This window comes from Drosophila tropicalis, unplaced genomic scaffold, assembly GCF_018151085.1.
Source record: "Drosophila tropicalis isolate 14030-0801.00 unplaced genomic scaffold, ASM1815108v1 contig_878, whole genome shotgun sequence".
Taxonomy (NCBI): domain Eukaryota; kingdom Metazoa; phylum Arthropoda; class Insecta; order Diptera; family Drosophilidae; genus Drosophila; species Drosophila tropicalis.
Window position 1 is genome coordinate 10,517,963 of NW_027173374.1, and position 26,324 is coordinate 10,544,286.

A 26,324-nucleotide genomic window follows, 5' to 3' on the forward strand; every position below is an offset into this window, starting at 1 on the left:
AGTGTCTTGGTGTGAATGAGAAGGCTGTGGGGAGAGATGCATCCTTCATCTTATCCTTTTTGAAACGCGAAAGCCTTCGTGCGAAATGAATGACTCGTGGAATTTATAATGCCCGCCCCCAGCCTCTCGTTCCACAAAATGCACCCTCCTAAAAACACGTAAAGCGACGCTGTCACGCTTACGCTGAGACACCCACAACTGTACTTGAACGTCCGTTTTTATAGTTTTTATTTTTAGTACACGACTGTCGCACTAATTGCCAAAAAAAAAACAAAAAGAAAACGTAAAGAACAAGAAAATAAGAAGCGTTAATAAATGGAATTACTTTATTGTCGTACGTACACACGTGTATGCATTTAATCGGCTCCCAATTAAAACGTAGCATATAGAGATCTATATAACCAAAATAGATGTGACCACTTATACCTTCTTCTACCTTAATTAATGGTTTGTAATTGATTATTCGTATACTAATACACAAGAAACCAAAAAAAAAAACTTTTTTTCCACAAGAAAGAGGGACCAAAACACAAACAAAGATAAAACAAAATATGAAGAAACCGAAATTTAAACAAGTAAATTGTGTACTTTATTTTAATGAAATTGCATAAAAAAAGTGAGATCTATATACTATATATTAAATCTTAAATGATATGTAGAAGAATATTGTTAAAAACAAAAGTTATATGCAAAATATATGCATATTTAATGTACAACTTAATAAAGATATGTTTATTCATGTTATAAAGTTGAATGCAAATTTATTTTGTGTAAATTGAAAATATCATTTGATAGCTGGTAAGTAGTTTAAAAAAAAATACATTAAACTTTATAAGTTAAGCGAGTTCATTTAAATTTGAATTGACGGTTTTTTTTTGGTGTGAATAATCGTCATCGAGTACAACGATCGATACGACTTGTTATCGATAAGAGCAGTGCTGCCAACTTATTATCGTAAAATTAGTTATTTATTTTTTTTTACAGAAAAAAAGGTTGCTTTAAACTAAAATAATTACGCTTAACTTTCGGGCGAGCTTGTATATGTAAACTCTAAGTAAATACCTCCAAGTTCGGTAAACACCAACAAAAAATGGAAAGCAATGGCGACAAAATGAAATGTGTAGAACAACAACAGCAAACGGAACAAGATCAACAAGTGCAACAAAAACAACAACAAAGCTTCAACAAGTTGGAAAGTAATGACGACTTGACCACCACAGAAAGGCAAAATTTGGAATTCGCAAAGAAATTGGGCTACAAAGAGACATCAATATTATCAGTTTTGAATAGCAGTCGCTTGGGATCAGAGGCTAATGAAAATGAATTTCTCGAGGAATTAATCAAACTGACCAACTCTGAAAGCGGCGGCGGTAGGAGCACTAACATTAATAACAATAATATTAATACTAATAGTAGTAACTGTAGTAATAGTAATAATAATGGTAGTAGTAGTAGTAATAGTGTAAATGCGCCAAGCTCCCTGCGACATATTGTCATCGATGGCAGCAATGTGGCTTTGTCTCATGGCAACAATCAAATCTTCTCCTGCCGTGGCATACGCATCTGCGTGGACTGGTTCCGGCAACGCGGGCATCAATATATAACTGCCTTTGTGCCGAATTGGCGTAAAGAAATGGCCAATAACAACATAATAGATCAGGATCTACTACACGAATTGGAATTGGAGCGGGTGCTAGTGTTTACCCCATCACGCCATGTGGATGGCAAACGCATAGCCTGCTACGATGATCGTTTCATACTCAAACTGGCCGTGGAAACCGAAGGCATTATTGTGTCCAATGACAATTATAGAGATTTGATATTGGAATCCAATGAGTATCGTAAAGTTGTCCAAGAACGTTTGCTAATGTATACGTTTGTGAATGATATATTTATGCCGCCGGATGATCCATTGGGTAGAAGTGGTCCAGCGTTGGATTTATTTCTACGATCCCAGACACAACAAAAGATGATGGATAGCCAGCAGCTGTGTCCTTATGGCAAGAAGTGCACATACGGCGTAAAGTGTAAATTCCGGCATCAATTAAGACCAATGCTCCAAGTGTCGCATAGTGCACCATTAAATGGTGGGGTGGGTCAGCATCAGCTGCCATTGAAAATCTCCTCCCTGATGGCACCACGCGAGCCTTTGTCACGCACTAAATCGAATAACTTGGAGCAAATCCAACAGCAACAACAGCAGCTGTGTCAATCCTTTTCCCATCAAATGGAACTTACAGAGCCCCCGAATCGACATAAAAAATTACAGCGACAAATGCCAACTGTCAGCTATAACTATGCGGTACCCACTTGTTCATCCTCCGCTGCCACATGCACTACGGTTTCGTCCTCCGCTGGCTATCAACATCAGTATCTATCACGTACCCCGTCGGCACCGGCTACAGATAAGAATCTCCATTTGCATCCATTTCCCCAAAACTCGTTGCACTCATCACATCTCTCTGCATCCGACTCTCGCATCAATGAGGAACTTTATGCCACAGCCATGTCACAACAGATGCCCCGCGAAGAGCAGCGTCGTCTACTGCGCTATCATTTGGTTAGTCTATTTCCACCGCATCAAGTTCATGCCGTTCTTGAATTGTATCCAAATGTGACGGATGCCAAGACCATTTGTGCTGCTATACTTAATTTATTTCCACACAATTAGTCTAAAACTTAAGCATTTAAAGATCGAAATATATATATATATATTTATATATATATATAGATATATGCACATAAATATGTATATTTATGTGAATGTATGTAATTAGCAATTATTTTTTTTTAATTAAATGTGAAAAACGATTTGCTTTTCTGGTTAATTTAATCTACATTTCCAAGCCCACTGGACTGGTGCCCATTTCGTAGGCCAAATCCGCTTGATGCAGATCTCTTGAACTAGTAACTCCACGCCTTTCATGAATCACACGATGATTGCGTAGTTTGTACGCCTGGGGGAAACCTTTTCCACAGATATCGCAACTATAAAACGGAAATAAAAATTTATTGGAATTTGTATATCTAAACGAAAATTTGATTTTGAATTCTTACACATGCGGCTTTTCACCGGTATGGATCATCTTGTGGAACTTCAGAGTATTTGTGTAGGTGAATGTCTTGTGGCAGACATCACACTCATATGGACGCTCATTAGTGTGGATACTGCAAACGAAAAAGGAGAATTTGAGAAGTAAATATTGTACAATCTACTATTAGCAAAACATCTACCCACCGATGATGTTTGTTACGCGTTGAAAGATCTGCAAATGCTGCCGGGCAATAGCTACATTTATATGGGCGATTTCCGGTATGGGTGTTCATGTGACGAGCCAACTGCTGCGCTTGGGCAAAGCAATGTCCACAGATTCTGTAAAAGATATGTAAATTGTTCTTTAGTATTGAAAGTCAAACAAGACACATATGTAGAACTTACTCGCATTCATGCGGCTTGACACCCGAATGGACTTTAATGTGCTCTGTAAGACGACTCTGTGACGGATACATATTGCCGCAAACATCGCAAATGTATTTAAATATCTTTTTATCGCCCACAAGTATTTTATGACCGCCTCTCGTTTTAATCCCCTGATTCGTGCGTATGCTTGATGATCTGCTCGTGTCCTGAACTATGTATAATATAAGATATGATTAACAAGATCATTAAGCTTAGTTTTTGGATTAATTACGTCGTTGTGTGGCACGACGCCTTCCTAATGCCGCTGAGCGGGTTTTAATAGTTATAAACTCCTCATCTACGCCGGCTTGCTCAAGCAATTCGTCGTCCTGTTCCGTCTGGTCATCGTCCAACTGTTGGTGGTGTTGTTCTTCGCGAGCGCTCTCTTGTGCATTTTCATTAAGATGATCCACTTGATCCAAATACTCGATATCTGCTGCTGAGAGGCCAGAAAGTGAATCCTGTTGCTGTTGCTGAAAGGCAGCGTGTTCCGTTATAATGTCACCGTCGGCATCAAAGGTCTCATAGACATCGTAGAGCTCCTCAATGATACCATCCTCTTCCACCTGTTCACTTTTAACCTGAACCATGTCTTCTTTGGGCATTTCCATCAATAAATTATCAGATTCCTCCTCTACTTCTAGTACTCCCTGCTCCTCATGATTCGCTTCACCCTCACAATCGCGTTCTTGCTGGTGCAGCTGCTGTTCCTCCACCTCATCGTCATCTTCTTCCATGGCTGTGTCGTCCATATCATTTTTGGTCTGACTTGATGTTTCTGTCTCAACTTCCACAGGTGCTATAAACTGACTCAGATGCTTGTAAGAACGCTGGCAAGTGCGTCGAAATTTAAAAGCCGCCTGCAGTCCTTGGTGGCATTTGTCACATATTTTATCTGGATAATGATCAAACTTTTTGATCTAAAGCAAACCAAAAAGGGGGTAAGATAGTGTGTTTAAAATCGTAAGGCTTTGTTCACTTACAGGCACTCCGCCACATTCCAAGATCATATTGGTCATGTCCTTTTTGGCATCATCATTGAATATGCTGGACATTGGCTCCTTCGGCTGCTGCAGACACACGCGGCACACAATCCACTTTTGTGTTGTTGACGCTCCACCCGGGCTCCCTGCATCCCCCGCAGTTTTTGTAGTTGTTGTTGTGTCTGGCATATCTTTAAAAACTGATGTCGCTATTTAGTATTCAATTATAATTCCAAAAACAAAACACTTGTGTAAAAATGCAAAAACCGACGCCAAAAAAATAGTAGCAAGAAACTAATAGAGTGACCAGACTATTGCATATTATGAAGTACCCAGAAAAAAATGTCGCAGTCACCATGAAGGATAACAAAAGTCGGTTGTACAAAGATTCCCAATTTTATTTTGTGCACTCGGATATTACTTATGAAAAGCATTAAAAAAAAAAAAATTGTATGTTGCTGCATGTTTATTAGCAAAACTATTTGAGAATTACATTAAATATTTCTTACGTGTGATTTGACGCATCATGTGATTTGACGCATCACTGATTCCCTTTTCTGCATCTGCAACGGTCACACTATTGTATTTGTCTATACATTAAAGTAAAAGGTTGCTTTGATTTGAAATATTTAAACAACGGGGAATTTAAAGCAATGAAACCCGATTCCATTGGCAAGTGGATTGTTTGCCGGGTATGCCTGAACAGTGCCAGTGATGGAGAATACCTGCTGCAAGATATATTTAGTCAGAATGCCAGCACACGTCTTGACCAGATGCTGTACATTTGTGCTGGAATCCCAGTGAGTATCGAATTCAAACCCAATGCTTTGAGCTTGTCTTCTAATTTGTATACATACTACAATTAGGTAAGCATCGATGACAATTTTCCGGACAAGATGTGCAGCAAGTGTGTGCGCTGCTTGCGCCAGGCCTATAAATTTCGTTTAGCCTGCCAAAGATCATATCAGCACATCATGGATTTGTTTACCAGCGAGGAGACTAGCAGCAGCAGTAGCAGGAATTCCAATAACTTAGAATCGAAGAACTTTATCAAGTCGTTGCATGACGAATCGGATCAATTGGAACAAGTCAAAATGGAGATTGTTCCGTTCCAGCAACAACAAGAACATCAGGAAGAAATCATCGTTAGCTATGTGGAGGAAGCAGTGGTAGAGGAGCAGGAGGAGGAAGAAGAAGAGGACGTTGATCAGGCATATGAGATGGATCATGAAGATGATTTGGTGGTGTATGACAAAAACCAAACTGCTGTAAGTGTTGAAGAAGCCTTTCAGCAGCACGCAGAAGTGGAAGAATATGAAGAAGTTGAAATACTATCTCCAGAAGCTAGCTCTAGCTTTATGGTATCAGTCAAATTAGAGAGCGATAACAATGTAATAGAGGAAGTTGCTAGTAATGAGGATGATGATAGTAATTCCTCAAAGCCTGCTTTTGTTAGTCGTACAAGTGCCAAGGCGAAATTACTAAGTCTGCGAGGGCAACAGAATGAAGTGCAGCAGGTACAGCCTGTCAAGAAATTGGGACGTAAGCAAAAGAAAAAGCTATCGAATTATATCTGTGATGTATGTGCTAATATATACCCCACACAAGCCCGCCTTACTGAGCATATGAAATTCCATTCGGGCGTTAAGCCTCATGAATGCGAGTAAGTTAAAAAAAGAAATAAGAATATAAGTATTAAACATAATTTTCGATTATCTCGCCTCCCATAGAATTTGTGGTCGTGGTTTTGTCCAAAATCAACAGCTAGTGCGTCATATGAATACCCACACCGGTAATCGGCCATATAAATGCAACTATTGTCCTGCTGCCTTTGCGGATCGTTCCACCAAGACCAAACATCATCGGTAATTACTTAGCGAATTCAATGTCTTGGTTTTCTTTAATCTTTATTGCAATCTTTAGAATTCACACCAAAGAACGCCCCTATGAATGTGATGTGTGCTTTAGAACTTTTAGCTATTCGGATAATTTAAAATTTCACAAAATGATCCACACGGGCGAGAAACCTCATGTGTAAGTAGACATTTAATCACAAATAGATTCCTGGTTTTTAAGCAAAACTAATCTTCTTTAGTTGCGATCTTTGTGGCAAGGGATTTGTCAAAGCGTACAAAATGCGTCTGCATCGTGTGACTCATGAAAAACGGGGTCCTTGCAAACCATCAACTAATCCAGTAACTCCTGATGATATCAAAGATGAAATGTCTACATTTGTAAGCACTTAAAATAGGTTTTTTAGATAAGACAAAAGTTTAGATTTATAGTTTTGAGTGTAAGTGAAATCAATATATTTAAGATGAATAGAAACATTTGTTTTACTATCTTAAGATTCTTCACTTACAGCTGATCTTGGTCAGCCTATTTTTCGCATATAATTTGACTAAATCTCAACAGTAATAAAATTTTTAATTATATATTTTGCTAAACGCCAATATGATGAATGTTTATCCAAACGATCAGTCTTCAAGACAGTCTGGCTTGTTATTGATATGGCCCTTCTCATGGGAATTCTTATGATGCAATTGTGAAAATCTTTGACCACAATAGCCACAGCTATATGGACGCTCCCCTGTATGGGTTTTGAGATGGACATCTAAAACATTCGAATAGTTAAACGATTTATCACAATAAATGCACTTATAAGGTCGCTCGTTAGTGTGGATTCTGCAAGTTAAAAGGTACACATATCAATTACAAGATTGAAAGAAGGAATTTATTAATGAAGACGAGCGGTTACCTTTGATGCTTATAACGTGTTGATGGGTCACCAAAACTGGAATCACAATAATTGCATTTATAGGGCCTTTGGCCCGTGTGCGAGTTCATGTGCCGAGTCAGCTGCGGCGTTTGACGGAATCGCTTATGACAGATTCTGTAGAATCAATAAAATAAAACATTTTCAAGTACTTGACTACCTTCATGATACTTACTCGCATTGATGGGGCTTGTCCTGACTATGCATCTTTAGATGGGCTGTGAATTTCATCCTCTCTGTATAGACATTGTTGCAAATATCACATTTAAAGCAGTCAGAAATTAGTGGAGTTGAAGAGTTTGATGGAGAAATTGAAATAAAATCAAAAGATTCCTCTGGAGTAGTCTTCGATATTTTTAAGTCAATTTCATAGATTCTCCTTTTCTCTACGCTTAATTTCATTAAGCATTTGCCATTCAGGACTTTCATTGGCGGTTTGGCAGCGTCTTCTTTTAATTCCTGCATCTGCTCCTCCATGTTAGCATTGTCAATGACCGCTTCCTCCATTAATTGCAGATGCTTCTCTGATTGTTGGCATAGCATACGTAGCCTAGAAGCTGCTTTTATTAGATCAACACATTCACTGCAGACACATTCTGGCCATTGGCAATGAGTTGGATGACTTAGCTGAGGAATTACAACAGATTAATATAGAAATTGATAATACTAATTCTCTTACCATTATGCCTGCTCGTGATAGCATTTGCTTAATTAGGTCATCATCTATGGGCGTAAGTGGCCCTTCCTTCGGTTTTAAAAAACAAATGCGGCAAATATCCTTTAAATCATTCATTTTGGTAAATATTTACTTAAGCTACTTGAAATTTCAGTGTTCTCAAGCGCTATTTTTTATTTGACGCGTTCTTTGACCGCCCTGGCAGCCAAATATTTTACTCTAAATTATAAAATCGAGATGCATTCGGCGGCTCTGGCCCGAGTAGCTAAAGTAAATATTTACCCTATTTCTCAGCTTTATGAAAACATTTACTAAAATATATATTATTAGGGCGCCAAATAGTAAATTATCCCGTTTCCAACACTGGTGTCCAAAAAGTCTTTTCAACACTAAAATCACGAATAAACATAAACAGTTTAAAAAAAACATATTTTGGATAATGGCTGAATTAGCTATAGACATGTCGAATATACATATGCAGAATCTGCTTGGAAACTAGCGATGCCTATATGATTTCTATATACGACTCCAATGAAGATACAAGTCAAGGAGAAGCCATATCTATTTGTGAAAAAATTGAACACTTTAGTGGTATAAAAGTATTGCAATATTTCTTTTTTAGTTATTCTTAGTATTAAATTAAGATTATTAACCATTACAGATAAATCGAACTCTAGAATTACCCAGCCGTATATGCAGTAAATGTAAAGCATTCCTAAGTTTAGCTCATAAATTTTGGCAAATATGTCAGCGTTCTAATGAATTTCTAAGGGACTATGTTTACAAAGATCATAATCAGCCTGACCAGCAGTATCAGGATCAGTCTGACAAGCCACATCTGGATCAGTCTGATGAAGAACAGCAAGATGAGCCTATAGCGGAACAGCAGGAATCCCACGAGCACCATGAGACTACTTTCGAGGAACTGGAGGTGGAAGTGTTAGATGAGGGTATCTGGGCAGACGATAATGCTAATAACGCTTCACCTAAGGCAACAATGATTGTACTCAATACGGAAAAGGAATCAACATTGCCAACGCCAACACCAGATACAGGAAAACTACATATCTGTGAGCTTTGTGGGAACAGCTATCCAAGAAAGAGCACCTTGGCTACGCATATGCGACGTCACCGAAATGAGAGACCTTATAAATGCGAGTAAGAGTTCAGTGGGATCGAAAAAGTTTGAGTATTATTCTAATTTGATTATAATTCTTAGCGTTTGTCCTAAAGCATTTCATGTGAATTACCAATTAACCCGACACATACGCCAGCATACTGGCGCTCGTCCATATAGCTGTGAATATTGTGAAAGAAAGTTTACCGATCGATCTTCCCAGGTGAAGCACGAAAGGTGAGTTCAGCGTCTTTATGAAAGAATCATTTAAATATTTATTCATTTTCTAATTAGAACCCATCGCAATGAACGTCCTTATAAATGTGGCACATGTGCCAAGTCCTTTACCTATGCCAGCGTTCTCAAAGCTCATTATAAAACACATACAGGAGAAAAACCACATATGTATGTGAGTTAACATAGTTATTTCTTTTCAAAGTAAAGCTAATTTTTTTTAATAGTTGCCAGCTTTGCCATAAAAGTTTCGCACGTACACATAATCTGGTGGCTCACCTGCAGACGCAACAACACGTGAATGATCCTAGAACTGCTTCCTATCTTCGGTCTCTCAAATCAGGACCTGCCTCTGTAAATAATATTGAATAAGACAATCTAAAGGATATTAATAGTTCTCTGAAAATCTATACAAATCTCGTTATCTTTCTTACTCAAGTATTGACATACTTAAGTCTTATACAATTTGTTTGGGTTTTATTGCTATTTTACATAAATACAACAATGTTGAGCGTTGTATTGAGGGGACAAAAAATTTATGTGAATTATGAAAATTACGTCTTCATTTTGTTTTTTTTTTTTCTTGTTTACAATTAAATAACAAACTAAATAGAGGGGAAAATTGGAGTTGTAGTGGTGCGGACTTTATCTACTTGGCAGACATACGAATTTTATCTTTTAAAAGATTACGCAATTCGGTAACCATCAGCTCATGGGATTCTTTGAATGTTGCCGAAACATCTCCAATTAAAGTGGCTTCCACTTCAGGTTTCAGAGACATATCAGCCATAAAAGAGCTAAGATCCCGGGGCAACACTGGAGCTTTCCAAGTACCTGGAAACGTAAATATTAATGTAAAAGGAAACTATGGAATTTTTGTATGTGTTACTCACGTATGGCAGCATCGCAAGCCTCCAGTTTATGTTTCAATTGGCGCATTAGCTCGTGAACCATCTGGCCGCGTTCTTTTTCGCTTATTGTTGCATCCTGGTTCTTATTGTCTGCCGAGGATCTGTTTTTCTTTGTCTTTGTCTTGGAAATGACCTGCAGTTTCTCATTCAGTACCGACAAAAGAAAAGCATATAGAGAAAGCAACTGAAAAGAAAGTGTGATTAAGTTAAGTTAGTGATAATCAATTGAAAGAGAACGTAGGTGATTATTGACTCACTTCTAAACAAGCGGCAACCTTCTGCTGATGCTCCCTCCGTTTCCATAACCCATCCATGCCATTCCATTCATTGCTTTCTGTAATTGTGTGGACAAACAATTCCATAACAAGCACCACATTGTCGCCCATCCGTTTGCATTGTTCTGTTAATCGAGTAGCTCCACTATGCAAGTCTAGCACTAATTGAGCCAGATCATCCATAAAACGTTCGTAGGGTAACTCCAAAAGCAAATGCAAACGAGTTGGCAATAAATTGACTAGAAATGTTTGCGATAAGGGCTTATAGTTCATTAACCTTAACCGTTGATATAAACCAGTCCACGAATCACGTAAAAGTTCTAAGGTAGCCGTTGCATTCCCGCTACATTCTCCACTATTGTTCTTGGTGCCGTGGTTTAAGTCAATAAATGCCGCAAATAGACGCAACATTAGGGAGCGTATTTGCAATACTTCAATCTCCTGATCAAAAGATTCTTTACGCTGCGCTTCTGTGTCCACCAAGTGCAGAGGATCCCAACGTATTATAGCCTCCAGGTCCCGATTATCGCTCAATTCATGCCACGCAATGCGATCCTCGGCAGGCTCAATACTCATGGCCATATAGGAAGACAAATTCTGTTGCACGTTGCCATAACAACTGACCAAATCACAGATCTGTGCCTCCACCGAACATGAAACGTATTGAAGGCTATTGGTTAGCCTTTCCTTAAAGTTCAAAAACTCTTCCATTTTCGAGAATGTACAAAATCTATACGTAAGAGCAATATACTCCAATCTTTCCTTGTAGCTGTTGGTAAAGAACTTTAATGTTGCATCATAGCAATTTCGTGCTCCCGCAAAACGTCCCGATAATGGTAGCAACTGGCAATGTGCATAGCCCATGGAATCCAATTGGATTTGCTTAATATCCAAGTAATCGTACATCTCCTGAGCTCCCAGGAGGCAGCCAAACATGTGATAGATTTTCAAACTCAATAATTTCACATGAAAATTGCTAGTGCTATTTCGTAAGACATATTGCAAGAGACACAGAGCTTCGAATAGCTGATCAGATTTGTTTTCCCGCTGGCTGATGTCATACATAACGTTTGCAGCCAACAAGGCATAAGGATCCGACGGTCCCATCTCGGTGGCCAGTAATTGTTTGCCAAATGTACTTCTACCATGCTCATAATGAAGTTTAAGTGCCGTATAGAAGGCAAGCAAATGATCAACCGGAAGATCCAAATGAGAGCCACACATTCGGGAAATTTGTAAGGCACAAATATGTTTTTGCATATGCTCCTTCTGCAGGAACAAAAACGGAAAACCTTACATGAGGAAATATTTTCAAATGCATTGCATACTCACATTCTGCGGCAGCGATGACGAGCTAATGTCGCACTCTGCCAACAGTTTACTGGCCAAATCCTGACGCTGTTTCATGCTGATTGATGGCAAAAATAGTGCTATGTCATGGGTGCAACAGGATTTGTCGCCAAACAATTGGAAATACTCAATGATTAGTTCGTCAAAGTCACCAATTAGTTTGTCGGCTGGCATTTGCACCGCCCGCATGCGTTGATGCAGCTCCAAACGTGCCAGATAGGGACCACGCTTCTTGCGCTCTGAGGTTTCAATGATGCGTTCTAAGAATGCCTGGCATGATGCTAGGGAACTTTCTTTATCCGGGTTGATTTGATCCCCCGATGGTGTTTCAAGTAGCTCGAAACTAGATTGTATGTATTCCTTATAATAGTCCCAGCGGTCACGGCTAAATTACGAGTAGATATAATTAGATTACATAAAAATATTGTACAAAATGCAACTATATCGGTAAATTTGCCAATGAACTTAGCTTGAACTATGGTCTGATATAAGAAACGTTTAAGTAAGTTCAAACTAATTTCGATTCGGGACTTTTACGAAAATATTTCCTTACTCTGCGTCTAGTAGTTCTTGGAGCAGCTCATTTAACTTTTGCCAGTTGCCCAGTTTTTTCAGTAGCTCAAATTTCATGCTGACAGGTGCTCCAGGATATAATTTAGCACATAACTCGCCATTTAGGAATTCCCAAGCCTCTTGATATTTATTCTGCAACTTAAGTATATGCAAATAGAGGAATGCTTCTTGTTCCGTCTCCATTTTGGTCTCTTTTATATGCTTGTCCACCATACGTTGGGCGAGAGTTAAATAAATTTTTCTCTTTTCAGGAATCGCCGATTCGGGCCCACGTATTCCTTGGAATACAACACTGATTACGGACCAAAAATAATACGCATTCTTCGGTTGAGTCTTGTATAATTGCAAAGCGACTGCCTGCTGGGCTTTATAGTCCTCCACACGGACATGCGAAATGAAAAGATGGGCCAAAAGTTCCTCATTGCCAGGATTTTGTTTGACCGCATGCTGATATAGCTCTACAATTTTGTCCACTGCGAAATGATATTGATTAAAATTAGATATATATTTAGCAGACAAAGAAAATAAACGGCACACGCACTTATCGCTTTGTTCTAGTCGACGAAGTAAATGCAAATGAAAATGCAATTTTAATTAGTTGCCCCAAAATGCAGCAAGAGACTTGACGCGTGCCAAAAAAATATGTATAAAAATATGACTCGCAATTCAGGTGTGTGTGAGCGTGTATGTGTGATTTATGGTACTGGCATGGGCGTAAGTGGCCATTGGCCAATGTGAATATTCTTGAATAACTTTTATGTAAAATTTAGATTCAAGTGAATTCTGGGGATTATAAATCCCTGTTATGTATAAATGATGTGCCTTTTTCTACATAAATTTGTTGTCTAATAAGACCTAGTCTGATATGTAAATATATTCTATTTTATAGTGATTGAAAGTTTTCTTACATTGTTCCATTTCTCTATAGCAGAACGAGAGAACCTGCAGCGTCGAATCATCTGTTGGCTTCTCCTCGGCCACTGCCTGCAGACATGAATGGCTTTCTTCATAGCGGCCCAAACGAAGCAGTGAAAGACCTTTCAGAGCACGTGCACAGAATAGATTGGGATGTTTCTTAAGCAGTTTTTCCGATTCTTGTAGAGCTTTTCGATTGTTGCCCACCTCCAAATTGTCTAAGAACATATAACCCAATTTAAAATATTTTTCTGCTTTATCACCTGTTAATATCCTTGAAACTTACCATAAACCGGCCGCAGTCGGCGCTCGAACAAGGCCGAGTCCATTCCCTGCTGCTGATGTGCCATGGCTTAATAACCCAACTCTTGCACAGTGTGTTATGCTTATATGTTGCCTGACTTTTAACCTAATTACAATGTGTGTGCTGCTGCATACACCTCGCCTGAAAACCGCACCGCACCGCACGTTTTTTCTTCTTTTTTTTTGCCGCCTTTAAGACAATGGCACGGTTCCTTTACGCGGCTTTAGCAAGGGCTTTCCGTTAAATTGAGGCACCTAAATTGCCTTAACCAAACGGGCTATTGATTTATAATTAAAGTCACTCACTTAAATTTCATTAAAAATTACTTAAATTTGTTTTGAAAAAAATTGGTCTTCTTTTAAAGTGGTAGAGTTGCCCAAACATCTTTGATTTATCGATAATTGTTTCTAAGGGCTGCATGAGGATTTTGCAACAGCTGATTGCTAGAGATGAAGCGTGTCGTGGACTATCGTCCAATACGATAGTATTTAAACGTCTCACCAAGTTTTATAATCTTGTGACTGTTTTTTGGGACTAAATATTCACTTAATTAATAAATAATATTGTATAAATGTCAAATGGTCCCAATTAATGCCATTTATCGTACTCTGCTGTTAATATGATTATGTGCTTTAACGATTTTTCGTGACTCACGGTTGTGCCACGTACTCCTTGAGCTGAAATGTGATCTCTAGTTGCTGCCCCCGTTCTTGCAAAACGCAAAACGGAAACACAAAAACGGCGAAAATGCAGAATTTTTTATATTAATTTAAGTGGAAGTGGCGCGCGGTCTAGAAAGAAAAGCCGTGCTTTATAAAAGTATTACATCAACTACAAATTAAACCGCCTTAATTTTAGTGTTACAACATATATAATTTAGCTCTCACGCGGCATTTTGTTGAAATTTTCACCATTTGGTTTATTTGTTTTTGTGTCCATTTTTGGTGAACTTTTTGCCAAAAACGAAAAAACGACCAGGCGGAGGAAGGGAAGAAAACCAAAAACTAAAACCCATCCACGCAATGAGAAATGAGATTTAACTGGCTAAGCGAATACTTGGCCAAGTTAGATACGCGTGTTATCCAGGACTGGAGACATCAACTGGCGGAGCAGCTGCAGAAAGCGACACCGCAAGCCATATACTGCCGTATCAAGACGACATCAGCTGAAGCCCTGGAGCATATTTTGATTGCTTGTGCGGTATACTTGATAGTATGCCTGGGCCTATACAAGCTCACATTTTGGCTGACATCGCCGACAACAAGAAGCATGAGAGACAGAAACAGAGACGGACTGGGCCAAGGCGATGGGGGCACTCTCAAGCAATTCCTACAATCTGGTCTACGTTTGCGTAGCGTACATTTGCCTAAATCTGGTCAAATGGGAAGAGTTCTATTTGTGACCGCCCATCCAGACGACGAATGCATGTTCTTTGGGCCATTGATCTATTCGCTGACCCAACGAGATGGCTGTCAGGTGTATATACTGTGCCTATCGAATGGTAAGAAATCTGGAATCTGTACACAAAGAGAATGTGTATAAGTTTTGATCATCATTTGTAACTACTAATTCCGTTACTTCTTACTCACCTTAACTTACTCACGGTGACTTAATTCATTAGAATAAATCTAAAGTATAATAAATGGGATTCATCATATATATAGTAATTTCCAAACAATTTCTTGAGATTATTACTCATTATTGACATCTTAAGAGACATATTTGTAAGCGATTCAAATTGAAGTAGTGTTCCTTAAAGTTTATTTAAGATTAGTAAAAGGATAATTAAATAATATAGAATAATTATTAATAGTTTAAATGTGTTAATGGTTTACGCTAACAAAATCACTGTCAAAGTTAAGTAAAAAGACCTAAACTTTAACACTACAGTATCAAAAGACCTTTGGTTTAGTTCGCCCTATATTCGAATTAAATATACATTTTATTATTATTATATTTTCAGGCAACTACGAACAATTGGCCCAGCTTCGACGTGAAGAACTGTGGCGTGCGTGCATGAAATTGGGGATACCCGAGGAGAATATTGTACTCGTTAATGCCACCAATTTGCCAGATGATCCGAATGTTGAATGGAGACCAGATGCTGTGGCTAGTCTAATATTGCATACAGTGGAGAGTTTGGATATACAAGCGATATTCACATTTGATCGTGATGGTGTCAGTTCTCATCCAAATCATTGTGCTGTGTATTATGCGGCCGCTTCCCTTTGTTTGGCCAATCTATTGCCCAAAGGTGAGTGGTGAATCAGTCACATGGTCAACAATGGACGGCCATGTTAATTGGCATGTTAATTGTAAAATTTTTTAGCTGAGGGGACCCGGTTTTCTCTCCCTTTTTGCCTCTCTGGGCGTCTCGTCGTCTCTCTCACACACTTTTATTCTCTATATATAGCCTTTTGATATGTCGCATATAGTATAATAGACAATTTTGTTTGCAGATTGTAAATTCTATACTCTAGACACGATCAATGTGGTAAGGAAATATTTATCAATTTTCGATTTGCTGTGCACTTGTTTGATGTCAACACATTGGTAAGTTTTACTTAAAAAACTAAACCGAAGCTAAGCAAACACACAATAAATATAATTTGACTTTAATTTTGCGCTTAGGTCTATTCTCAGCTGGCAAGAGGCGGTCATTGTCAGGAAAGCGATGTTGGAACATCAATCACAAATGAAATGGTTCCGCTGGCTATATATTTATACATCGCGATATATGTTTATCAATTCAATCCGACAAATTAATCTCTCGGATGTGGAATTAGAGATGCAAATTCATGACAACTAGATGGAGAGCGATAATGTATATTTTTTTAATGTTAAAGAACACCAAAAAGACAAACTACCTTAGAGCATGAAGTTGTTTTTTAAAGACACTGACGATTCTACTATATAAAAGCAAATACACTAATAAACAAATCGATCTACTGTAAGCCAAAACCAAAATTGGACACAAAACTCCAATAAAAACGAACCAGGGAACAAGCAAAGAAAAAAAACCATAAAAAACAGAATCCATGAACCACTCACTGTCCACACATTCTTACAAACTTAATTGCATATCTTTATTGATTAGTTAGCTTATAATTCTTTATGTTCCAAGCAAAAGAAATTGTGTGCTACTTTTTAGTCAAAAATATGACAAAGTGACATTGTATGCATTATTGTTATAATTTCTTATTGTATTGTGTAAACCTTCCTTATTAGTTAAATTTCTCTGTAAAATTGTAAAATAGTTTGTTGTAAGCAGCGAAGTACAATAATTTTTTGATATAAATATGTAAAAAGAGCGAAAGAGGGTATATAGAAAATATTATGTGAAAAGAAATGCACTTTTTAACTGTTTTAGTAAAATGCCAAACGATTTTAGTTGCAATATTTAAATATCTGCAGTTTTTAGTTGACTTTACTGAAATAAATGAAAGAACAAAATGATTTCTTAAGTTAATTTGTCCAATATATTCTGAAAACGACTAAATTGGTCTTGTACACAGCATATTTTTAGAGTATATTCCATAAGTGGTCCACAATTGTTAATCTAACGATTTTTTTCGAATCTGTTCTTAAACTTTCTGCGAATTTTTATCTCCTCTGTGCTATTCACAATAATTTTCCGGAGACCCACATTCGATTCGTGTTGGGCACATCGAAAGGCATCTTCAATCATCCGCAAGGGATATGTTCTCGCAATCAACTTGTGCATGGGGGCTCGACCAGATTTCATTAATTGCAATGCCGTAGGGTACCTAAAATAATGTTAAAATTACAATATAAATAGTTTTAATGGTTTGTACTCACATATTGGTGGAACGGAAGCTGGGTATGAGACGTATGTTCTTCATAAGAATATCCAAAGCATTAAAGCTAGCACACTCCGACTCGCATTCAGCTAGCACACAAACTCCACACGGTTGCAATGCCATAACGGCAAGATTCATGGTCATCGCAGAGATGGCACAGTTTATCACACAATTTGGCCACTCTCGGAACTTTCTATAGATGGCCTCCAATACCTCACCGAACAGAGCATTTGAGTCAAAAAATACCGCCTCGAATTTAAAATCCTTTTGCACCATCTCGAGAGTGGAGTCCATAGTGCTCGCTATGACCACCTGCTTACAACCAATTGCTGTTGCGCACATGGCGGCGGCCACTGCCGTTGGACAGGATCCAATAATGAGGACATTACTGGTTGGCGTAATATTGCCCTTAAAGCAGGCTTGGCAGCCCAACGCTAGAGTCTGTGTTAATGTTCCCTCCTCCATGCTAATGTTGTCGGGTAATCGATGGCAAAGATCGGCGGGATGTACTTGATGGGTGGCCAGAAATCCATTGTAAATTAAACCGGCACACATATTGTACGAACCCTGTTTGCAGAAATCACATATGCCACATGACAGAGCCGACTCTACAACCACACGGTCTCCCACACGCAAATGTTGGACACCTCGGCCAACTTCATCGATAAAACCTGTTGCATCATGTCCTAAGGTCATACCCTCTACATTCCGATTGCCGTTCTCGTATACATGGATATCCGACCCGGCAATTGCCACCGAACCAGTGCGTATTAGAACATCTGTAAGACGCAAAGTGTTAATTAGGAAGCAGCTTCTGCAAAAATACCTACCATTAACCTTGGGGCATGGCCGTGGTAAATGAATTTTTTGGATCTTGTAAGAGCATGGTATACGAATTACTTCAATTTGTTTATTACGTTCGTTAATGGCGTCACACTCTGCTTTGTGATCCTCAACTCTTGGCCTTGATGCAGGACATGCACATGCCCCCTTGGAGTAGTGGTTCCCAGTGCTGAATGTTCGTTTCAGATCCAGGAAGATCTTGTCTAGACCATTAGTTAGAAAATTATTTCTTTCTGCCTTAAGTGGGGTAGAGAATACAAGTAGAAATTAGGACAAAATTATTCTATTGCAAGGATATGCATACCATCTCCATTATCCTTTTTGCTGATCTCTGGCATTTTTTTCTCCTTGGGTGCAGCTTTGGCTTGCTTTTTCTTATTGGCATCAGGATCACATTTTTTGCGTGGGAAGTTAACAGGTCCACAGTTACCACTGCACAATTTCTTTGGACAGTCGTCACGACCGAAGCAATCGTCACGCAATCCCGTTCGTGGTTTCTCCACCTTCTTTCGGTTCTTTGGATACTTTTGTATAAGGGAACTGCATTTGCCATCGTCGTTTCCCTTTTTTTTGGAGTAAAGTCGCAGGCCGCTTAAGGATACCTGTGGTCCATCGCAGTTTAGGTTAGCCAATTGGGTTTTCGTCGGCAAACCGCCATAACGACGTCGGACAAGACACGAGTAAACAGAAAATCGGGGTCCAGACGCGCAAGTGTCACTGCACGTCCTGCAACATGAATTGCTCTCGGAGCATTTTGACCTAATTGACGGCGAAACGGCATAGTGACGACGCACAAGAGTGGAGTAAACCAGGAAACGTGGCTTTAACACTTTGACTGGAGCTGAATCCTGTTCGTGGAAGCAACTGTCCAGAACCAGGGGAGTCGCATACGTCGAGTATTTCTTTTTGCAAGGATCCTTTTTGCCATCTTTTCCATCCTTGCCACCCTTCTTGAATTTGGCACAGGGATCTTTCTTGCCATCTTTTCCGCCATCTTTGCCATCCTTTCCATCTTTGCCTCCCTTCTTGAATTTGGCACAAGGATCTTTCTTGCCATCTTTTCCACCATCTTTACCGTCTTTACCATTTTTGCCTCCCTTCTTGAATTTGGCACAAGGATCTTTCTTGCCATCTTTTCCGCCATCTTTGCCATCCTTTCCATCTTTGCCTCCCTTCTTGAATTTGGCACAAGGATCTTTCTTGCCGTCTTTTCCGCCATCTTTTCCATCCTTACCATCTTTGCCTCCCTTCTTGAATTTGGCACAAGGATCTTTCTTGCCGTCTTTTCCGCCATCTTTTCCATCCTTACCATCTTTGCCACCTTTCTTGAATTTTGCACAAGGATCTTTCTTGCCATCTTTTCCGCCATCTTTGCCATCCTTTCCATCTTTGCCTCCCTTCTTGAATTTGGCACAAGGATCTTTCTTCTCATCTTTTCCGCCATCTTTACCGTCTTTACCATCCTTTCCATCTTTGCCTCCCTTCTTGAATTTGGCACAAGGGTCTTTCTTGCCGTCCTTTCCGCCATCTTTGCCATCCTTGCCATCTTTGTCTCCTTTCTTGAATTTGGCACAAGGATCTTTCTTGCCATCTTTTCCGCCATCTTTACCGTCTTTACCATCCTTTCCATCTTTGCCTCCTTTCTTGAATTTTGCACAAGGATCTTTTTTGCCGTCTTTTCCGCCATCTTTGCCATCTTTACCGTCTTTTCCATCTTTGCCTGCTTTCTTAAATTTGGCACAAGGATCTTTTTTGCCGTCCTTTCCGCCATCTTTGCCATCTTTACCGTCTTTTCCATCTTTGCCTGCTTTCTTAAATTTGGCACAAGGATCTTTTTTGCCGTCCTTTCCGCCATCTTTGCCATCTTTACCGTCTTTACCATCTTTGCCTCCTTTCTTGAATTTGGCACAAGGATCTTTTTTGCCGTCTTTTCCGCCATCTTTGCCATCTTTACCGTCTTTTCCATCTTTGCCTGCTTTCTTAAATTTGGCACAAGGATCTTTTTTGCCGTCCTTTCCGCCATCTTTGCCATCTTTACCGTCTTTACCATCTTTGCCTCCTTTCTTGAATTTGGCACAAGGATCTTTTTTGCCGTCCTTTCCGCCATCTTTGCCATCTTTGCCATCTTTACCGTCTTTACCATCTTTGCCTCCTTTCTTGAATTTGGCACAAGGATCTTTCTTGCCATCTTTTCCGCCATCTTTGCCATCTTTACCATCTTTGCCTCCTTTCTTAAATTTGGCACAGGGATCCTTGCCGCCATCTTTTCCGTCTTTGCTACCATCTTTCCCGGCACCTTTTCCAACTTTTTTGCTATCGGCTCCGCCCTTGGCGGTTATTTCTGTAGTTTTCGCAGCTTTTTTGCCTTTCTTGTCGCCTTTCTTCTGAGGACGTTTACAAGGATCTTCTTTGCAGGGATCATCGAGCGGACACTTCTTTGGACACTTCTTTTTCGGTTTGATAATGGGATTCTTGCAGCCGTCGCGTAGTTGTGGTCCCCGAAAATCATCTTCCCACACACCGGGAGCCACCAAAGGCCCCGCTGATGTCTCTTCCCGCGGCAATGCCATCGACGTTTCATTAAACTTGGGACGGGACTGTTCCATACTCATACGCTTCCTAGCCTGATGGCGCTTGAGAGCCATGCGAGCTTTCGCTGAAATCGGTTGACCCACTTGGCATCTGGTAAATACTTCTGCTGGGGTAGCCTCTAAGGCTGCAATGGTTTCAGCATATTTCTCTTTCAGTTCGGTTAATTGTTCCTCCGTCATCTCAGCTAGCTGCTGATCGGTGTATTCGGCCAAGGTATCGGCTACTCTGTTTTGAGAAGGGAAACTTGTCTTGAGGGCTGTGCTGCATAGGTTGGCTGCTATGGCTGTCATCGTATCATTATATTCCGGCAATCCTTCTTCGGTTAGTTGGTTCAAATCCAATTTACTAGCATCGATTTGAACAACGCCACGGATTTGAGCTTGAAATTGCAATGGAACTACGCACTCTGGTTCGGCTTCAGCGTCAAGCTCAACTTTGGTTTCCATGGTTAGCACTGCTTCGTCTAGTCGCTTCTGTTCGGGCAGATCGTTGACACCGGCTGGACCATTTATAATGGCATCACGGACGTTTGTCATATCCATTTCGAATGATAGTTGCATCGATGAGATGGCCATTTCGTTAAGACGATCGCTGAGAGTTTCGGGTACAGTTAGAACTACCTCCTCGACCTGACAATTACCTTCGGCTTCCAATGGTAGGGGTTGGGCATTAAATGGTTCGGGTGTTGTATCACTTAGTGGCATTATTTTCGGTTCAGCCTGAGGCACTGTCAATGGAGCAATGGCAGGAGCAGCAGCAGCAGACGACACGGGCACAATGGGAGCGGTGGCTGGGGCTGGGTTGGCAGACACATGTTCCGCGTTAAGATGACAACTGGCTGCAGCGGTCGCTTGATTTTGTTGAGGAATGGATTGACTGGCTGCTGTACCTATTGCATTCACATCCATTGATGGCACTGTTGGGACTGTCGTATAGTTTTCCCAAACACCGAGATCATCCATACTGGGATACAGTAGCTGCTCCTCTGCTACAGTTTCTTCTTGCTTCCGTTGCTCGGTCTGCCCTTCCGACTCGTTCTGTAGGGCATGATAGTCTTCAATCATGCTGGTGGCAAATGCATCGATCTGATGGGCATATTTCCTCAGATGATTGATTGATTCCAAGGTATTCTTCAATGCAGCGCCATCCATACCAGCCAAATCTAATGGCACAATAACAATCTTTAGCTGCTTACCGTCTTGGGTTTCTGGCGTTATTAGACCCACTGGAATGACACTACCCTCTGCATTTACATCATCAATGCTTCCGGGAGCTACTCCTGAGAAGCTAATCCTTTTTCTCAGCATATTCACGTTGGTAGTGAAAACATTGGCTGGATTCTGCGAGTACATCTGAATCCGTATTACATTGGGCGTCTGGGTCGTTGGGGTTATCGTCTGCCATAGCGGGCAGTACACTCCACTTCCTGAGTAAGACGATGGCCTGGATTTTGAACATATTTGCTTACGTAGCAAACTACTCGGCCGACATATGGGAGCATGATAACTCAAACATCTGGAGATCTGTGATAGATACGGAGCCATGCGATTAGTATAACTATTTGAAGATCCACACATCCAGTTAAGGATTCCACGCATTGTGGTAATGTCTCTGTGTATTACGTTGTTCTAAGTGTTGAGTTAAGTGTTTTGTGTCTAAGTTCTCTAGGATTTCGAATTACAAAAAGTTAATCTCGAATAAGACATAAAACAAAAGAATTTAGTTTAATTTTTGATATAAAAATTTTATCCAAAAAATTTTATGTGAAAAGTGTACGTCTACACAGGACGATGTGCACAAGCCGTATGAATAATTCGTTAACCCGAACGAGGCATGTTGACAAAAGTTTTGAAGTTTAATTCCATGGCCTACTATTTTTTAGAATTTCAAAACTAAAAATTCGAATAGAGCTGGGCCAATGCGACTAAAATTACGAGGCAATTTTACTTAACATCGTTTTCATTGATTCACATGTCAATTATTCATATTGTAAGAATTCATGTTTTCAGACCTTGGAATTTTGTCTTAGACTTCTAGACTAACGAGGAACTACTAACGAAAGAGAACCGACGAGGATCTCTGTAAATGGGTGATTGACTCCCAGAAAACTATATTTACTAATTGATTAAATTATCATTGAATGCGCTAGAAATATACATTTCCCAGCTGTGTCTAGTTCCACACTATGTGGAGTCCTTTTAAACGTATTAACAATTACCAACTTTCCCTGACATTTCCCAGACTTCGACTACAGAATCAAGTTATGCATTGATTTTTAATTCAAACAAATTAAAGAATAAATTAAACTAAAAAACTGCAGCCTGCAAAACGGTAAAATCTGTTACGAACCCGAAACTTTGCTTTTGTTTAACTTTGCTAATAGACTTCCTTCAGAATCCTTATGAACTTTCCCTTGGACTACATGCATATAAATTTCTAAAACATCCGTAAGGATGTACCCAAAAATTATACTTACATGCAAAATATGCGAAATCTTGCCATACAAACGCATCTTGAATACTTGGCAATGAGTCCTTCACTTATGTATTGAAAAAAAAAACACAAAATAAATGTATGCTTAAACCAAATATAAAAACTAATAATTTTGAATTCCCTTCATGGGAGTAATTTTGTAATTTTGTTTTTTAGTTTTTGTGTTGTGTTAGCTGGAAGCTAGGTGTAAACTGAATATTATCAGAGCCCATTCTCAAAGGTTGAATGTCGCAGCCTACTCGATTCAGAGAAAATATATCTCATTAACAACAGAAAGACAAATCTCATTGATTAATAAAAACAGCCAACTGAGTGAACTGTATCCACGCAGATTCCTTCTCTTTCCGGTCTTTTCATCATAAGAATAAGCATTTCGATTTGTATTTGATAGGACCATTTTGATTGAGTCATTTGGTTTAGTGACCGTGATTCTCCAAGTCTCGAACTTTTGTAGAATTGGCCATTCAATTGTAGGTATCTCAAATTTAGGTACTTGCATAAAAATAGCTTGTACATTTGTTGAATATTAATTAATTGATTTATCGATCAGCAGCTGACATGATGGTCAGTTTGCCATTGGGCTTGCTGTTTGTTTCGAACCTTAGTTCGATTTAAGCTTTTGTTGGCAGCGGTTTACGGTTACATTGAGTCTAAACAAAAATAATACAAAACAATTTTAAGAAATAATAATCATTCACTATGCTGTATTTATCCAGAATGTATAGCACCTTCATGGTGATTCTACATGTAAGGATAATTAAATATTTGAAAACATGAATTCGCTTTAAACAGTTCCTTAATAAAAGTATTTGAATCTTCGGAAAAAACAAGTAATTCACGTTCCTCTCGTTATGAAGAAGGTTCCAAAATTCGGATAATAATTTAATCCAAAATTAAAAAGCACGAAAGGACTTAAGTCAAAGAGGAATACTTTTACTTCTTAGGAATATTACAGATATAAACAATTTCAAGGTCTAGGTCTCCATTATACTATTGCAATTGAATATTTCAGCACGTGCACGATCAGTCCAGAATATAGAATGCCTCATTATAAACCAATAACCATTAATAATTCCATATATATACATAAATAGATTCCATTTCTTCTCTCCTATTTGCCCCTAGTTTGTGCTAACGACGTCCGCCTCTCAGCCACCCGATCACGTAGTGAGCTATGTAAACCAAAAGCGTCGTGGAGAATTCCGTGAGGAATTTGATTTTGAACGCAATGAAGCTGAGACCACAAATTCTGTGCATTTACAGCAGCTCTTTGGTAGTTTGCTTCAGTTGCCAGGTCCGGGAAATAAGACCATAGAAATATCATTGGATACTGATGATGAGCCCATAAGCGAACGCAATACTCTCGATGATGATTTAATGGAGCCAGCTAGTGAGCAGCATGAAGGCTCTACGGAAACCCCAGACACCTATCATCGAATTAAATTGAATATCCCAGTTCTTGAGCCAGTGAAACATTTGGTGAACGCTGTTGGCGGAGGTGGGGTAAACGACACGCATGTGCGTGCCAATACCCATCGCTTGGTGGGTCATCGAGGAGTTCATGATCCGTCTCCACATAATTCCTCCTCTGCCATTGAGACTGAAGAAGATAGGGAAACAGCCTTGGATAGTACTGGTCTGGATGTACTCGAAACCTTGGGATCAGCTGGAACCTTACTTTGGGGCATGTTGCAGAATCTGCGAAGATTATTTGCGGCGAGTGCGGGAAATGCCAGTTCCGCATTCTCTGGAGGCGGCGGCGGTGCCGGTGGTGCTGGTTCCAAGTAGTGTCCATTTGAAATGATTGGTGCTTATGGGTTTGTGTTCTGTGATTAATATTAGCTATTAGTTAATGCTCTCTTTTAAATGATCTAATAAACATGAAATAAATTCTTACAATTTATTAACTACAGACCTTTCATTTAGATTCCAATAAATGTTTCCATTTCTGTGTCTTATGCTTTACACTGTGTTTAGCCTGACAGGCAAAGAAAGTTTTTATTTTTGAAAACCTTTTCGTGATGTTGTGAAAATACACAATATGCCTTAAACAAATTTGTTTCCTGAGCTTAAAATCTCATGGCTAGTTTAAAAATATGTCAAAAAAGAAATGCATTATTTTTATGATTTGTGCATCGTAATTTTCAAATTCGCGTAAAGTAAAGTATTTTACAGGCGCAATTTTGGTTTGGCAATGATATCGAAATGAGCATAACAATCGAGTTGCGACATCGAGTTGCAGTGGCTGTCAAACATAGTCATTTTTTAAAACAACGCTTCTAAAACTTTTTAGTAGATATCGTTATCGTGAACGCCATCGATAGTGGCGTTAGTCGATAGTTTTTCCAGTCAGCTGATTGACGCTGAAAGCGACAGACGTGTGATTAGCGGTAATTTTTTTTCGGAAAATTAACAAAATCTTACGCAAAATATTAAATTTCCCGGGAAATCTTTGATAAATTTGTTAAAACTGTGTTAAATTATAATTTTAAGGTGCAACAATCAACGGGGAATCGTGCAAAAGGATTTGTAATAAGAAAACACCTTAATATTGAGTGCCCAGAATGAGCAACACAAAACAGACAACGCGGTAAATGAACGCGTAAATGCAGAAAATATGTGGAAGATAATGTAAATAAATAAACGTGCATTGAGAAAAACAAAAAGAAAGGTAGTGAAAGTTGTGCGAATAAGATGGAAATGCTGGGCAATTAGGCCAAAGTAAGTAATTTTGTTTGGAAATCTAAGAAAATTGCGACAATTTGCAGCAAGTCAAACAGCTGTTTTGGCGTCTCCTCTTTGTGCTTGTGGTTCGCTGTGTTTGTGTCTCGGTCTTTGTTTGTTTGTGTGTGTAAGAGCGTGTTGTAATGTTTAAAAATTTGTTAAATTTGTATTATTATTTGGATGGTTTTAATATTAAAGTGCGAGATTGATCTTCATGTTGGCCAAATTAATCAAAATATTTGTATGTGTCAGTTTGATGTTGTTTTTCCGATTGGAG

At 39.2% G+C, this 26,324-nt stretch overlaps 9 protein-coding genes and 1 long non-coding RNA gene across 13 annotated transcripts in view; 5 read left to right on the forward strand and 5 right to left on the reverse strand.

Annotated features, from left to right (window-relative positions):
- Nucleotides 1–936: 936 nt before the first annotated feature.
- Nucleotides 937–2,686, forward strand: Regnase-1 (Regnase 1). The gene has a single exon (XM_068299959.1). The coding sequence runs from the start codon at nt 1,091–1,093 to the stop codon at nt 2,669–2,671; it is 1,581 nt and encodes a 526-aa protein (XP_068156060.1). The 5' UTR covers nt 937–1,090; the 3' UTR covers nt 2,672–2,686.
- LOC137584533 (zinc finger and SCAN domain-containing protein 23-like) lies at nt 2,343–4,796 on the reverse strand. The gene is made up of 6 exons (XM_068299960.1): nt 4,444–4,796; nt 3,693–4,380; nt 3,440–3,632; nt 3,239–3,373; nt 3,058–3,168; nt 2,343–2,988 (listed from the first exon to the last, which is right to left on the reverse strand). Exons 1-6 carry the CDS (start codon nt 4,630–4,632, stop codon nt 2,835–2,837), a joined length of 1,470 nt encoding a protein of 489 aa, XP_068156061.1. The 5' UTR covers nt 4,633–4,796; the 3' UTR covers nt 2,343–2,834.
- Nucleotides 4,797–5,012: 216 nt separating this feature from the next.
- LOC137583819 (zinc finger protein 431-like) lies at nt 5,013–9,803 on the forward strand. The gene is made up of 10 exons (XM_068298957.1): nt 5,013–5,243; nt 5,310–6,106; nt 6,174–6,308; nt 6,367–6,477; nt 6,539–6,677; nt 8,354–8,494; nt 8,557–9,053; nt 9,115–9,249; nt 9,307–9,417; nt 9,474–9,803. Exons 1-10 carry the CDS (start codon nt 5,097–5,099, stop codon nt 9,616–9,618), a joined length of 2,358 nt encoding a protein of 785 aa, XP_068155058.1. The 5' UTR covers nt 5,013–5,096; the 3' UTR covers nt 9,619–9,803.
- LOC137584536 (zinc finger protein 253) lies at nt 6,766–8,149 on the reverse strand. Its single transcript, XM_068299963.1, has 4 exons — nt 7,899–8,149; nt 7,395–7,846; nt 7,202–7,336; nt 6,766–7,128 (listed from the first exon to the last, which is right to left on the reverse strand). Exons 1-4 carry the CDS (start codon nt 8,010–8,012, stop codon nt 6,921–6,923), a joined length of 909 nt encoding a protein of 302 aa, XP_068156064.1. The 5' UTR covers nt 8,013–8,149; the 3' UTR covers nt 6,766–6,920.
- psidin (phagocyte signaling impaired) lies at nt 9,668–13,965 on the reverse strand. Its single transcript, XM_068299958.1, has 7 exons — nt 13,557–13,965; nt 13,264–13,488; nt 12,336–12,828; nt 11,765–12,167; nt 10,415–11,701; nt 10,140–10,341; nt 9,668–10,080 (listed from the first exon to the last, which is right to left on the reverse strand). The coding sequence occupies exons 1-7, from the start codon at nt 13,618–13,620 to the stop codon at nt 9,896–9,898; spliced, it is 2,859 nt and encodes a 952-aa protein (XP_068156059.1). The 5' UTR covers nt 13,621–13,965; the 3' UTR covers nt 9,668–9,895.
- A 292-nt stretch (nt 13,966–14,257) lies between these two features.
- Nucleotides 14,258–16,979, forward strand: PIG-L (phosphatidylinositol glycan anchor biosynthesis class L). 2 transcript variants are annotated; one of them, XM_068299962.1, is made up of 5 exons: nt 14,375–14,393; nt 14,553–15,075; nt 15,538–15,828; nt 16,034–16,127; nt 16,206–16,979. In XM_068299962.1, the coding sequence occupies exons 2-5, from the start codon at nt 14,604–14,606 to the stop codon at nt 16,381–16,383; spliced, it is 1,035 nt and encodes a 344-aa protein (XP_068156063.1). In that variant the 5' UTR covers nt 14,375–14,393; nt 14,553–14,603; the 3' UTR covers nt 16,384–16,979. The 2 variants fall into 2 exon arrangements, with proteins under 2 accessions (XP_068156062.1, XP_068156063.1); XM_068299961.1 differs by having other exon boundaries at nt 14,258–15,075.
- A 51-nt stretch (nt 16,980–17,030) lies between these two features.
- On the reverse strand, nt 17,031–23,494 carry LOC137584530 (uncharacterized). 3 transcript variants are annotated; one of them, XM_068299956.1, is made up of 5 exons: nt 23,307–23,494; nt 18,543–22,353; nt 18,226–18,471; nt 17,394–18,174; nt 17,031–17,341 (listed from the first exon to the last, which is right to left on the reverse strand). In XM_068299956.1, exons 1-5 carry the CDS (start codon nt 23,340–23,342, stop codon nt 17,134–17,136), a joined length of 5,082 nt encoding a protein of 1,693 aa, XP_068156057.1. In that variant the 5' UTR covers nt 23,343–23,494; the 3' UTR covers nt 17,031–17,133. The 3 variants fall into 3 exon arrangements, with proteins under 3 accessions (XP_068156057.1, XP_068156056.1, XP_068156058.1); XM_068299955.1 differs by lacking the exon at nt 23,307–23,494 and having other exon boundaries at nt 18,543–22,606; XM_068299957.1 differs by lacking the exons at nt 17,031–17,341; nt 17,394–18,174; nt 23,307–23,494 and having other exon boundaries at nt 18,328–18,475; nt 18,543–22,602.
- Nucleotides 23,495–23,937: 443 nt separating this feature from the next.
- LOC137584977 (uncharacterized) lies at nt 23,938–25,230 on the forward strand. The gene is made up of 2 exons (XM_068300594.1): nt 23,938–24,070; nt 24,449–25,230. Exons 1-2 carry the CDS (start codon nt 24,023–24,025, stop codon nt 25,109–25,111), a joined length of 711 nt encoding a protein of 236 aa, XP_068156695.1. The 5' UTR covers nt 23,938–24,022; the 3' UTR covers nt 25,112–25,230.
- Nucleotides 24,236–25,368, reverse strand: LOC137584978 (uncharacterized). Its single transcript, XR_011033515.1, has 2 exons — nt 25,239–25,368; nt 24,236–25,149 (listed from the first exon to the last, which is right to left on the reverse strand). It is a non-coding gene; the product is annotated as an uncharacterized lncRNA (long non-coding RNA).
- Nucleotides 25,369–25,660: 292 nt separating this feature from the next.
- Nucleotides 25,661–26,324, forward strand: part of Hs6st (heparan sulfate 6-O-sulfotransferase) — an 80,796-nt gene continuing 80,132 nt past the window's right edge. Inside the window, exon 1 of the mRNA XM_068299177.1 lies at nt 25,661–26,044. The gene's annotated coding sequence lies outside the window, so the exon portion shown is untranslated. The remainder of the gene's footprint in view (nt 26,045–26,324) is intronic.